We start from the raw sequence: 14,477 nt of genomic DNA, 5'->3' as shown, positions 1-14,477 counted from the left end.
CCATCCATCGCAACGTCCACCACGATTCCCTGCCTACGCTTCCTCATGGCGGCCGCCACCAACACCAAGCCGAAGCGGCAGCATCCGGCACCGGTCGTGGACCCCAAGTTCGAATGGGCGGACAAGGCCGGCACCTACGTGCTCCGCCTCAGCCTCGAGGGGTTCAAGAAGGGCGACTTCAGGGTGCAGGTGGACGGCGCCGGCAGGCTCACCGTGAGCGGGGCGAGGCCGGGTGCCACCCCGGGCTCCTTGCACAAGGTCTTCCAGCTCCCGTCTACCGCCAGCCTCGATGACATCGCCGGCCGCTTCGAGTCCGGCGTGCTCACGCTCACCGTGCCCAAGCGCGCGTACTCTGCTGTCCCCGCGCCGACGAGCATCGAGGAGATTAAGAGGGATAAACCTGGTGTGGCCAAGGAAGACGTCAGGCCGCCGCCAACCAAAGACGTCGACGGCAGCGATAAGAAGGCGGCCAGCGGCGGCGACAGCACCACCAAGCCTAAGGAAGAGATCGCCAAGGAGGAGGATGTGTCCAACAAGGCCATGGACGAGGCCACGAAGAATGCTCAACAGCAGAAGCAACCGGAGGAGGCAAGCAACCACAAACAAGAGGAGCAAAAGCTAGCACCAGAACCAGAGGCGAAGAAGGAGCAAGAAGTGAAGCCTGAGGCTCCCGAAAAGCCGGCGCCGGAGCCGGAGGTTGCCATCGACGAGAAGGACAAAGCGGTGGTTGACCAGGAGAGCCTGGCGGCGGGCGTGAGACGGCGCATCGAGGAAGAGAAAGCCAAGGCTGCGGCCGCTGCCATGGAAGCCAAAGCGGTGCTGGAGAAGAAGGCCACGGCGTGCAGCGGCTGGAAGCAGCGCGTGGCAGGGGGGCTGGAGCAGCTGACAGACATGAAGTGGGCTGACAGCGTGGTGGAGAAGGCAAGGAACAACAAGGAGGTGGTCGCCATCGCCATCGCTGCTTTCTCGCTCGGCTTCTTCGTCTCTCACAAGTTATTCAGGAAGTGAGCACCACACATACAAACAATGGGTGAATATGTGCTGGAGTGAAAATATATAGTTGTGTGATTAAAGTGTACAGACATAACAGAACAAACATGTAAATACATTTGTGCAAGTAAATTAAAGTACGTACACTGACACTACAAACATAAAGTCAATCATTATATCTTGGCTACAACCGAAGTAGGCGAAATCTTGGCATTTCCATTGGTGAAATCTATCAGAGATTACAATACTCGTGGCACATACGGAGCAAAACTCTCCTACAGTTTATATGTACATCTAAAACATGTTTTAGAGCACCTGCACCTAGGCCCTAATTATCTAGCCATTTATTCCCTGCATCGTGATTCGTGTAAGTTTTCTTTTTTGTTTCTCTCATATAGAACATGTCTTGAAGTTCAAATCTTTGCAGAACAACAAAGTTTTCTAACTAGAATTTAGGATAAAACTTTTACATTTTTTGGTCGAACATAAATATACAAAATAAGTTTTGTTTGATTAAAAAAAAATCCTATTTTCAGTATTTATGTCAGACCAAAATTTCTGAAAGATTTATCCTAGATTCTAGTTAGAAAGCTTTGCCGCGGTGAAAAGGTTTGAACTTCAAAACATGTTCTATATGAGAGAAGTAAAAAAGAGAAAATTTCATGTAGAAAGTTAGTTGTGTCGCACATATCTTAAAGCGACATTGAAGAGTCAGAATAGCAGGGCCGGGGTGCAGGTGCTCAAAAAATATGTGTCTGTATGTACATATATCCATGGTTGTCGGCTGGCCATCACCGTTTGCGATGATTCATTGCATTTGGGATCATGCCTTCATGCCACTAGGAGAAGGAAGAGGAGAAAAACCCCATTTACACAAAAAAGTGCTCAAACAGTGGCCCATGGTGGGCGAATTTTGCCTACATTCTCGACTCCTTCATTGCACGTGTACGTCTTGCTCGTTAAGACTCTGTCATATTACTTTTGTGGATCTTGAGTCCAAGACCTTAGCTAGCTCATGGACATTGTCTTGTGCCGAGCAATCGTTGTTGTCCGTGTCAAGGAAGAAGAAAGGAGAAGGAAGACAAAGATGATGAGAGGCTTCCATGTGGGGTCAAGTTGGTTTCTGAGAAAAAGTTTAATTCCCCAAAATCAATGACTTTTGGGGATAAGCAGAAGGTTTGGGGATTAAGTTTAACGGGTCAGCTAGAGATGCTCTTAACTCCGATGGTTGGAAAATTTTCCTTTATTTCAGAAGATCTTCATGAATTTCAAAATTGTTCCCAGATTTAAAAAAATCATGAATTTTTTAAGGATTCTAGTATTTCTAAAAATGCTCTAAATTTGAAAAAAGACCCTAAATTTCAAAAATATTCCCTGATATAAAAAACATGAATTCGCAGTATGTTCTTGGATTTCAGAAAATGGTCTCAAATTTCAAAAAAGTTGAAACATTTGAGAAATGATCCCACGTTTCAAAAAAAGTCCATGTTTTAAAAAAAATCTTGAAATTAAAAAAATGAGAAAATAAGGAAAAAAACACAGATAAAAGAAAAAAAATGGTTTGGGGGGGGGGGGGGGGGGTCTAGAACATTCCAAAAACCGGTGGGGGAAACAAGTAATGGGCGGGTTATCGACTGTTGTGGCTTCATGGGCTATTAGGACGACCTAGGGAAGTCTACAACCACCTGCACTCCCTAACGGCATCCCTCCTGAAAGTTTGGGGTTTCAAGTCTTCATGAGATCTCGCTGGCTTGTCTTGCATATCACACTCTCGGCGAGGCTTCCCTTCGACCGCGTGTCTTGCAGCTGACGGTCAACACGAAGGGCACATAGCACTGCAACAAATCGAGATACTACTGACCCCTCATCACTGACCAGCTTGTCGGAGTAAATGACCACGGGTAGCCTCATCGACACCCCATGGTATTTCAAGACATCAGGGTTAGCTGCGCCCCTCACACCTCCGGGACGAAAGGCCGACCCTTTAGGTCGCTAGGTCCGACGGGCCGGCTATCACAAGACGGCGGGCTCTCAGAAGGCGGCCACGAGGGGGCCGACCCCTAGCAGGCGGCCCCTCGTTCCCTCAAAATTTGCACCCCATTACCATGACGAGACGAGGCATGGCTACAGTGCGACCTGCCACCCCCGAATCCAGGGCGGAACGTGGCCATAGTGTTGGTGTACCAAGAGGACACCCATCGTCCGGCGCGGCACTGTTGCCATGCAACCCATGACATCACCTACGTCAGAGGGAGCCATGCTCCCACGATGGACGGTCGGTACGGCCCACGGGCGGCGGGCCCTACCTATTCGCGAGCCGCTAGAAGACAGCGAACCCCCAGCAGGCGCCGTCGAGGGCGGGCCGACTCCCCGCATGCGGCCCTCCCTCCCCTCAAAGTCCGTGCGCCATTAACCAGATGAGACGGGGTGTGGCTACAGTGAGCGCCCACCAGGCGGCGGGACTGTAGCCACGCTCCCCCCGACAAAGCCTCCGTCATCAGGAGCAAGGCTACAGTATAAAGCAGTTAACATGGCCCGCGGATGGCGGGCCCTACCTATCGGCCGGGTTCACGGCAGCCGGCGGGACCCACCAAGCGGCGGGACCCAGCAGCCGACGGAGAAGTCGGCGCCCAGAGACACTGACGGCCGGGTCCTCCATCCGGCTGAATTACCATTGTACCCTTGGGGGTAGGCCTATATAAACCCCCAAGGCTCACCCATGCAAAGGGTTCAGAACTCCAACCATTAGACACATAGAAAGATAAGTTAGGGCTAGCCTTGCTCTTTTTCCTCCTCTAGCCGAAACAGCTTAAGGAGCAATCTTGTAGCTACTCTATTGACGATAGTCATCATGCGGAGACCCCGCAGAGCAGGACTAGGGGTGTTATCTCCACGGAGAGCCCCGAACCTGGGTAAACCTCATGGCGTTCGAGGTCACGCTCACTCCCGCTTCTAGAGCCCGGCGACGTACTCTTGTCCCCATCCATGATGAGCCACCCCCTGGCATATGTAGCTAGATATCCCCGACACAGCTAGTGTGGACGGGTCACTGATCGATGAGGGTCATCACTGACCGAGCGTCACCAATGGCAATCATCGCTGATTGGCAAACATTGAGGGGAGTAATTGATGACATGTCATCACTGGCCCACCAATGTCATCCAGGAACTTCACTCTTTGGAGCTCGTGCATGACTTCCAGCTTGGCGAGCAAACCGAAGATGACATTGTTTGGAAGCATTTGAATGATGAGATCTAATCGGCGGCCAAATCATATAAAGCTCGATTCCTTGGATTGACACTATCCCCCATGGACATCATGGTTTGGAAAGTCTGGGGCCCTCCAAAAGTCAAATTATTTGCGTAATTGACATTACAAGACCAGATTTGGACCATTGATTGGTTAGAGAGGTGTGGATGGGAAAATTGTGATCTTTGCCCTCTTTGCAAAAGGGAACAAGAAACAGGTGCATATCTCTTCCTCAAGTGTTTCTGTGTAAGTTCTTAGGCTTTGAAGATTGGTGAACGAGAAGTTTGGACTTGTGCACATGGACACCTCTACTTGGCATTTAGGGGGCTTCGTCAAGGATTGGTGGGATAAGAGAATGGGCATGAAAACCCCCTAATAGACGAGCTATGGCCTCCCTTATAATGCTTGTCTCTTGACAATTTGGAGAGAGATTTTCTTTTGTATTATGCTATGAGTGTGCATTGCCACCAATCCATCTAAACATCGTCTCAGAGGAGCAAAAACTTTGGGGTATCATTGGTGCTAAGAAACTAGGGCAAATTGTACTACATGACTAATTGCGGTCGGTTAATTAACAAAAACCAGGCTAAAATTATCACAAAACCGCCAAGTGGCAGGACCTCGGCACGCCCATCCCAGGAATAGTATGCCAAGGCATGGGATGTCAGTGCCCGAATACAAAGGAAGGAAAGGACTAGGAAGAAGAGAATGATCTTCATAGGTAGAATGCTTTAATGTTCTTGTGCAATCAAGCATGCACTTGTAGCATGCTATCTTTTCATCATTCAAATAAGATTGTAAATGATGCCTTCTAATTGACTTGATCTCGCAAAGAATGGGTTTACATAGAGTTTTACCACCAATATATATTGAATATAATCTAAATAAATGATGCCATTCTAACACCTTTAATAATGATATGCTACATTTTCTTGGTGTCGTGAACGGAAAAAAGCTTTGTCTTCAATTCTATATTATATTAAGTATAAAACACATGATTTTCTGCAAAACAATGTTTTCATACAAATTTTATGAATGGCTTAAATGTCTTCATGATTTTCTCCACTATTTTTTAAATATTAATGAACATTTTTTGAATGGATGAATGTTTTCATATAAATTGTATTAATGTCTTAAATGTTCTCATGATTTTCTCCACTACATTTTTCGAAATTAATGAACATTTTTTGAATGGATGAACTTTTTCTGTAATTCACAAACTTTGTGAACATTTTAAAAAATCATGAATAGTTTTTTTGAATCGACGAACATTTCGTTCAAGTTCGTAAATATCTTTACATAGAGACCACGGCCTCAACGTTGGCGTGGCACTCGGCCGAACCCATGCGGGCGACAGTACGCCAATGAGCGGAGGTGGTGTCCTTGTTTTTCTTTCTTTTCTGATTTTTTCTTTATTCAAAATGTTTCGGATTTCAAAAAACTTGCATCTCAAAAACTTTTTGGGAATATGAAAAATGTTCAAAGATTACAAAAAATATTTTGAAATACAATTTTTTTATATTGGAAAAATGTTTTGAATTTCAAAAATAATCCTGGCTTTCAAAAACAGTGCACGCATTTGAAAAATGTTTCTGGATTTCAAAAGAAATTCACGAATTTAGAAAAGTGTAACCAAATTTAGAAAATTCATGAATTTGAAAATTATCCGAATTCCCAAAAAATTATATAATTTGAAAAATATTCCATACTTTAAAACAATATTTAGTAATTTGGAAAAAATTCTTGTATTTAAAAAACTTTTCACTAACTTAAAATTTGTTCCTGTAATTCCAAAGGAAATATATGAATTTTCAAATTGTTCCTGTATTAAAGAAAACATGAAACTGAAAGTGGAAAATATAAAATAGAAGAAAGTTGAAGAAAATTGAGAAAAGGAAAAAATAAATGGTTCAGGGAAGGTTCTAGAACATTCCTAAAATAGGTGCAGAGAAATACCAGGAATGGGCGCGGCGAATTAAAGTTGCATCATGGTTCAGAAGTGTATGTGTTACGTCGCTATTGCCCGACCTAGGCGGTAAATAGGATCTGCCATCTCCTATTCCTCACATAGGGCGGCACAGGAGCAGCAAACGGCCACCCAGGAATAGTATGCCGAGGCAAGAGAATTATCTTCATAGGTAGAGTGCTTTAATGTTCTTGCCCGATCGAGTTTGCACGTCATTCCACTACTTGTAGCATGCTATCCTTTCATCATTCAAATAGGATTATAAATGATGCCTTCTAATTGACTTGACCTCACAAAAGAAATGGTTTAGATAGAGTTTTACCACCAATATTTTCTTGGTGTGGTGAAGGGAAAAAAAGCTTTTTCGTCAATTCTATATTATATTAAGTATAAAATACATGTTTTTCTCCAAAACAATGTCTTAAATGTTTTCATGATTTTCTCCATATAAATGTTTCGAAATTAATGAACATTTTTTGAATGGATGAATGTTTTCACATAAATTGTATTTTATAATGTTCTCATTATTTTCTTCACTACATTTTTCGAAATTAATGAACATTTTTAGTGGATGAAATTTTTCAGTAATTCAAAATCTTTTTTTATTTTGTGAATATTAAAAAATCATGAATATGTTTTTAATTGATAAATATTTTGTTCAAATTTGTAAATATTTTTTAAATATGCACACAGATTTCTCAAAATCATTAACATTTTTTTTGAATCCATGAACATCTTATGATTTCTTGAACATTTTCTAAAATTTAAAACTTTTTTGAAATCTTGAATTATTTTAAAGAGGAAAAAACAATAACCAAAAAAAACAAAAGGCAAAAAAATGAAATGGAAAAACCAGGATGCCTCAGCTCCGGATAGTAGTTTAGGTTACGGATTTTTAGTCCTCGTAGGTGCGGCGCTCGGACAAATGGCGACGCTTGTTTGAATTTGTCTTCCGGGTTCCGGTCGTCATCGAGTTCGTCTGTCTAGACATAGTTGGTGGGGTTCCAACATAGATTCCTGCTATCTCTTTGAGAATGTGTGGTTAGGGTTTCTTGTCATGTGGCCAGACTTGGTGTCAGATACTTCAGATCTATGCAAGGGTTCAACGGTGACGACTGGTGCTTCAAGGTGCTAGTCATTAGGGCACATGCATGAGGACTTCCTAGCTGTCATCCACAAGGTCAAGCTAGGTCCGGTACGGGAGCGGCGACAGTAGTGGTCATTCGGTGGTCTCGGATGTTAGATAAAACGAGATCAACGAGACACAAGAAACACGGATTAAGGTGCAGAACCCTTGCGGTGGAAAACAACAAACGCATGAAGGCACAATTCACTATGATGGAGGAGTATTACAAGCACGAGACGACATGCCGTATTTAAGTGCGACTACATGGAGAATATATGAGGGGCAATACATAGGAGTCCTTAGAGTCGTACGCGTCGATGTCAATGCAATGCCCATACTGTTTGTACTACGTCTAGTCGAACACGGTAGAATTTGAATCATAATTAAACATCGGAATCTCAATGTAAATTTTATTATGTTTGAGATTCTTTGTACTTTCGCTGAATTTTATAATAGACATGATGCTTTTCAAAAAACAAAACATGAAAAACATTTGTGCGATGATACTTCCTTAGATGTTTTCAGTAGTGTATTTTCGGTAGCAGCACATGACGCTTTCAGGGACCGGCGGGACGCTGATAGACCGAGTCTCACTTTTATCGAACAGAAATAAAATGAACGAGGTGTCGCCGGCGCCATCTTTATTCAAACGATATGTCTGTCTCGCTAGCAAGGCTTGGTTGAAGAGGCGAAAATCTCTAAATCCCAGACCGCCCTTCATTTTATGTGCCAAAATTTTCGGCCAAGCCATCCATTGCGTCTTCCTCTTGCCTTTTGAGGATTCCCACCAAAAATTCTGTATCATCCTATTCAGATCATCACATACTGACATTGGAAGTTTAAAGACATCCATTATATAAATTGGAATAGCCTGTATGACAGCTTTAATCATCGTCTCCTTGCCAGCCAGAGAGAGGGTATCACCCAAGCAATAATACGTTTTAGAAGCCTCGACTATAAGTTCTGAAATTTACCTCACGACATACGGCCATCGGGCGTACGCAACCCCAAGTACTTTTTGTCAAAAGTCACCGTATTTACTTGTATGCAGTCCGGACACTCTCCTGGTTGTCCATCGAACATGACTCACCAAATAGTGCACTACATTTTGCCGGGTTTATACACTGTCCTGTGGCCCGCTCGTACACATTAAGTTCGTCATGTACATTTTTTGCTTGCTGCTCTTCCCCTTTAAAAAAGAGTAAGGTATCATCCGCAAAAAGCAGATGATACACACCGGGGGCTCGACGACATACTTGCAGAGGTGTGAAATGTCCTTTTCCCTCCCCATCTTTCAACAATGGAGAAAGACCAAAAAAAATGGAGAGAAGGATCACCTTGCCGAAGCCCACACGACGATGCAAATGAATTCAAGAGGGTTCCATTAAATTTAACAGTGTATCTCATCGAGGTGAAGCATGTCATAATCCAATTCACCCAACAGCGAGCGAATCCCATCTTTTGCATCATTCGCTCCAAGAAGATCCAGTCTACCTTGTCATATGCTTTAGACAAATCCAATTTGTAAGCACAAAAACTTTTATTCGGGTCCTTTTCCTTCTGAATATAGTGAATGCACTCAAATGCTATCAATGCATTATCAATGATCATCCGTCCGGGGACGAAGGCACTCTGCTCAGGCGATATAATCTCATCCAGAATAGGCCTCAATCAGTTAACCAAACATTTAGCCACTACCTTGTAGATGACGTTACACAAACTGATCGGCCCGAACTTCATGAGCCGCTCGGGGTTTTCAACCTTGGGAATGAGAACTATGGATGTGTTGTTCACCCCCTTAGGCATGACTCCTGTCAAAAAAAAATCCTTAACCCCGGCAGTCACTTGCTATCGCATGACAGACCAGTTCCTTTGGAAGAAACGGGCAGGGAAGCCATAAGGCCTCGGAGCCTTGTGCGGTACAATCTGAAAAAGTGCATCCGCAATCTCCTTATCCGTAAACTCTGCACACATGCCATCATTCATCTGGTCAGTAAGACGTGTATTAAATAAGTTAATCACTTGATCCGCACACAGGGTAGAATCAGCAGCAAACAAATTTGAGAAATATGAAGTAGCCATAGCCTCATGATCCTTGTGTGTTACCCCTGTATCATCAACAAGTGATTTTATGCGATTTTTCGGGCGCGCCATACCGCTTTCCGGTGAAAGAATTTCATGTTACAATCGCCTTCCCGTAGCCAATCAACTCGGGATCGTTGCATCCAGAGCATCTCTTCATTCATCCTATCCATGGCCTCCGTAATCTCCTTTCTATCTGCATTCATAGACGTGAGCTCTTTCAAACGAGACCGAGACTTGTTAATTTCCTTAATAACATTACCAAACTTTTTGTGACTCCAATCTTGCAGTTTTTTCATCATATTTCCCAAACTAGAAGCAATACCGCCCAGATTTAGCATGGTACCCATATGACAACCCAAGTATTCGTAATTACCTCTGGGAGAGTTGGATCTCTCTCCCACATCACCTCATACTGACGACACCTCTTGCCTGACACTGGTGGTGGCTCCTCCAGCACACACCGTAGCAAGATAGCTAGGTGGTCCGAACTAGGCATAATAATGTGCTCCACCTTGGCACTCTCAAAGATGTCACACCATGAGTTGTTGGCGACAGCCCGGTCGAGTCGGACTTTAACATTTGCCCGTCCACCTCGACGGTTGTCGAATGTATATGGCAAGCCTGCAAAACCAAGATCACCCAAACCACAAACTTCTAGAACATCACGAAAGTCTATCATCTGACCTGCCAACCGCGGCGATTCGGAGAAATGTTCAAAGCTCCACATGGCTTTGTTGAAATCACCGACCACCACCCATGGCATGTCGGCCTGAAGGTGAAGATCCCGGAGAAGCGACCACGTGTGATGACGGTCCTCCGTCCGGGGCTCGCCGTAGATGCAAGTAAGCATCCAAGGTGGCTCACCCACCGCAGCAGTCACGTACGCATCAATATATCTTTCATTTATATCTTTTACATCAAGGCTCAACGACTCATGCCAGTACAAAGAGAGACCACCACTAAGAGCAACACTATCAATAACTTCACACCCACTTAAACCTAATCGAGCATGATATCTCTTCATTTTATTTTTAGTCTGCCTAGTTTCACAAAGAAAGATACTAGGGGAATGAGCCTGCGCTAGACTCACAAGGTGACGAACTGTTCGAGGGTTCCCTCCCCCCGGCAGTTCCAGCTTAAGATATTCATTGCTCCTGACGGGGCTCTGTCGGCCCCGTCAGGTTGCCGGCGGCCCCAAGGCCGGCTGCCTCCACAGTGTTGGTCTCCTCCTTCATATCCTGGTCATGAAGCTCCTCTCCATCCTTGGCCTGCTGCCCTTTTGGTATCCCTTCGGTTTTGCGTTTTTTAGTGTACAGGAAAGCAAAGGGTCAGCCAAGGTGGTTGTATTAGCATACACCACCATGGCTTGGCTGCCATCCACTTCCCCTGGACGTATCACATGGTCATCTCCTGCATTGCGTTTGCCCATAGTGGACAAGTCATCAGATAGCTCTGCATTGGCCATCTTAGCTTCATATGATAGATCACGTAGCGGTGGACTGATGTCCGAGCTTCTGGGTTTGGGAGGCGTCACATCCTGGCCGCCCTTGCTTGCATTCAGACTTGTGGCAGCAGTAGCATTGGACTCATTTTCTTCCAACTCGCCATCACCACCATCAAACATGTTACGCATCTGTTCTGCCAGAAATTCATCAACGACCGCGTTTCCACTGTTTTTCCAACCGGGCTCGCACCCCTTTTCATTAATTTTGCAATCAACGGAAATACAATGTTCCAGAAATTCTCTAGGAATCAAACCCAAAATAAGACTGAAAGGGGAGGAGCGAGCTGGAACATCAACATGAAACCCACCGCAAAAAAACCCTAAAACGGATCAGCCGCCATGGGACGAAAACCTGACGACACTGACTAGCCACTACCCTAACCACGGAGCAGAGTACGAAAAACCTGAGAGACTACACACCTACTCAGGGACAAAATATCTCCCAACATCACAGAACTTCCAGAGTGGGCATCAAACCCCAGTGGACTGGTAAACGAGCAGATTAGCCGATCTGGATCCCATCTCCATCCCTCAAGAGCATCACACCTCGCGAGTGAGACCCGTCCGCCAGAGCTGCTGCCGCATAAGCCAACCTCTTCACGCCAGCCTGAAACTTTGACCTATCTTCTTCTTTTCAGCAATCCTGCCCAATACAACATAAAAGAGCACGAACTGAAAACAGCCTCTAGCGGAGTACGAGCATTATAATTGTCGAACGTGACTTTATTTCGAAGACACCAGATCCCCCAACACATAGCAGCAATAATCATCATATAGAATCATTTTCCTCCTGGGAAAAAAATTATATAACCATGCCCAACATTGCCATAGAGACCGAGGGCAGCAAGAAGCTCCAGCCGTAATACCCAGGGTCCCCAAACCGTTCGATCAAGCGAACATGTAAAGAACAAATGATTTGCAGTTTCCATGTTAGTGCAGAAAGAGCAAATAGGATTCCCGGGACAATTCCTCTTCCATAAATTATTCCGAATAAGCACAGCATTTTGAAATAGCTGCCACAGAAATATTTTGATTTTCAATGGGATACTAGCTTTCCAGATCCACTTAAAGTTAGGACCAGCTAAATCCCTCTCCAACCATTCATATACAAATTTAGTAGTAATCTTTTTTTCTTATTGAGATTCCAGAACACAGTATCAGGGGTACTGTTTAAGGCAAAAAAATTTGCCTCAGATACCACCCACTCCCACTGATCATTAACCTCCCCAAACAGCCTGCGTCTGAAATCCATCTTGTATTTTTTGCCACAAAATCGGCAATAGTACCATCCTGATCCTGACAAATGCTGAACATGATAGGATTTTTTTCACGCAAGGGGGTAACATCTAACCATGGAGCATGCCAAACCCTAGCCAAGTTTCCACTATTAATCTTGACAGCCCCCTTGCCATATATGTCTCCTTGACTTTCATAATTGCTTTCCACCAGGGGGACTCCGAAAAATGACTACAAATATTGGCTACAGTTTTGTTTCTGAAATATCTGGCACGAATAATTCGCTGCCATAGCCCATCGCTAGTTTGAAGCTTCCACCACCATTTAGTCAAAAGACTAATGTTCTGCTTATGGAGATCCTTGATCCCCAGCCCACCTATTCTTTTGGAACGGCAAACCCTAGTCCATTTAACCATATGGTAAGCAGACGCAGACTTTGGAAACCCTTGATCCCCAGCCCACATATTCCACTATTGTACTCTAGTGTTTGCATGTTACGGCGAGCTGACGCGGCCGGACCCCATACTGCTAGCGTCTGCATTCGCGGGTTCAGCGCCGTAGGGGCCAAAGTTCCCCCGTTAGAAGGCTTCGGGCGGGCGGCGACCGTAGAGGGTGCCCCATTATCGCCCCCACCATCCTTTGGGTTCCCTTTGGCCAGGCTCGGCTTCGTTCCCACACGGGCGTCACAGACGCAGACTTTGCGCCTGGGGACGTCGGCGGCCCAGCTCCTAGGTTAGATCGATCTGGAGGCTTTGACGGCTTCTGGTGCTTCACGGCTTCCACCCCAGGCTGCTTTATGTAGGCAGAATCATCCGATTCATTGTGCGAGGGGACATGAAGCCTTAATCGATCTGGGTAACGTGAGCCTCCCGGATTCCTTTCAGACCTCGACTTTGGCTTAGCAACGGCAGGACCGCTATGACCCGAGAGGGTGCGCGATCTGTGGGCGGACGGGGCCGCGACGGTTCCATCAGCTCACCAAGGCAGAGACATGGAGGACGAGCCACCCGCGGCCGGAACGGCGCCCTACAGCGGTGGCGGCGGGGCGATCGCCTCCTGATCGCCAGGGGCGTGAAACCCTAGCATCCTGCTTTTTTCCTTAATTTTACAGTTCTCTGATTTCCATTTCTACCTTCTCAGCTAGCAGATCCCCTAAACTTAATCCCTCAAACCAACGACCCCACATGGAAACCTCTCATCATCTTTGTCTTCCTTCTTCCTTTTTCCTTCTTCTTTCTTCTTCCTTGCACAAGGACAACAATGATTTATCTGTACTAGAGGATGTCCATGAGCTAGCTAGGGCCTATGATTGAAGATCCACAAAAGTAATTTGACAGTCGCAGCGAGGGCGATGTACGCGTGCAACGAAGGAGTCGAGAACATAGGCGTAATTCGCCTTCCACGGGCGACGATTTGAGCACTTCTTCGTGTGAATGAGTTCTTCCCCTCTTCTCCTAGTGGCACGAAGGCATGGTCCAAAATGCAACGAATAACCAGATCTATGAAGGCTGGCTGACAACCATGGTTCTATGTACGTAGAAACTGTTGATGAGTTTTTCTCTATATGTGCCACGAGTATTGTAATCTCTGGTAGAGTTGTTTGGGTGACCCCCTCGTGTCGCTCCCGCGAGCGATTGAGGGGGCGAACCCTAGCCGACGGGGCTAGTCTGCCGCCTCCAGCTCCCTCCCTCGCCGCCGCCGGTGTGCGCCGCCGATCCGGCGGCATAGGGGGGGGCGGATTTTGCTTTTCCTCATTCGATGTCGTGCGATGCATGACGACTGCTTCGGCGACGTCGTCATGTGGATCCAAGGCACGGCGGAGCGGAGGCTCCCAACGCCGGCGCGTGGTGGCGCGGGTGGAGATTGGCTAGGCATGGCGTGCCGGTCGGCTGGACGTGGCTAGAAGATGAAGGTGGGGTTGGGCGTGGCCCGTGGCGGTGCGGCGGCGGCGTTCAACCCGGATCCTGTATTGGCGGTGGCGACAGCGACGGTTGGCCCAGATCCGCCCATGGTGGTGGCGGCATCCCTCCGACGGGGATTGGGCCAGGTGGTGAGTCCTTGTGGCGGCACCGGTGGTGGTGGATCTTGGGATCCCGTGTCCGGGCTCGTCACAGGATGCGCATGGCGGCCTGAGCTTCCTCCGGCGTCGATGGCGCTCGATGCGGGATTGCGGCGGCGATTACCATTGTATGGGTGACGACATCGGCTGGCGTGACGGTGAGTTCTCCTTGTATTGCCCGGAATTGGGGCGGCGAACTCCGGGGTCGTGTGGGCGACTCGGAGTCCGGATCTCGAGATGGTGACGGCATTTTGAGGCTGGT

At 46.4% G+C, this 14,477-nt stretch overlaps 1 protein-coding gene across 1 annotated transcript; it reads left to right on the top strand.

Moving 5' to 3' along the window:
* LOC125527448 (RNA polymerase II degradation factor 1-like) lies at nucleotides 1–1,166 on the top strand. The gene has a single exon (XM_048691955.1). It carries the CDS (start codon nucleotides 46–48, stop codon nucleotides 1,006–1,008), a length of 963 nt encoding a protein of 320 aa, XP_048547912.1. The 5' UTR covers nucleotides 1–45; the 3' UTR covers nucleotides 1,009–1,166.
* The last annotated feature ends 13,311 nt before the right edge of the window (nucleotides 1,167–14,477 follow it).

This window comes from Triticum urartu, unplaced genomic scaffold (assembly GCF_003073215.2).
Source record: "Triticum urartu cultivar G1812 unplaced genomic scaffold, Tu2.1 TuUngrouped_contig_3917, whole genome shotgun sequence".
NCBI classification, from domain to species: Eukaryota; Viridiplantae; Streptophyta; class Magnoliopsida; order Poales; family Poaceae; genus Triticum; species Triticum urartu.
This window is presented reverse-complemented; position numbering and strand designations above follow the sequence as displayed.

What these genes read in the sequence shown, in the direction of transcription:
- LOC125527448 (XM_048691955.1), top strand. Translation starts at nt 46, where the DNA reads ATGGCGGCCGCCACCAACACCAAGCCGAAGCGGCAGCATCCGGCACCG.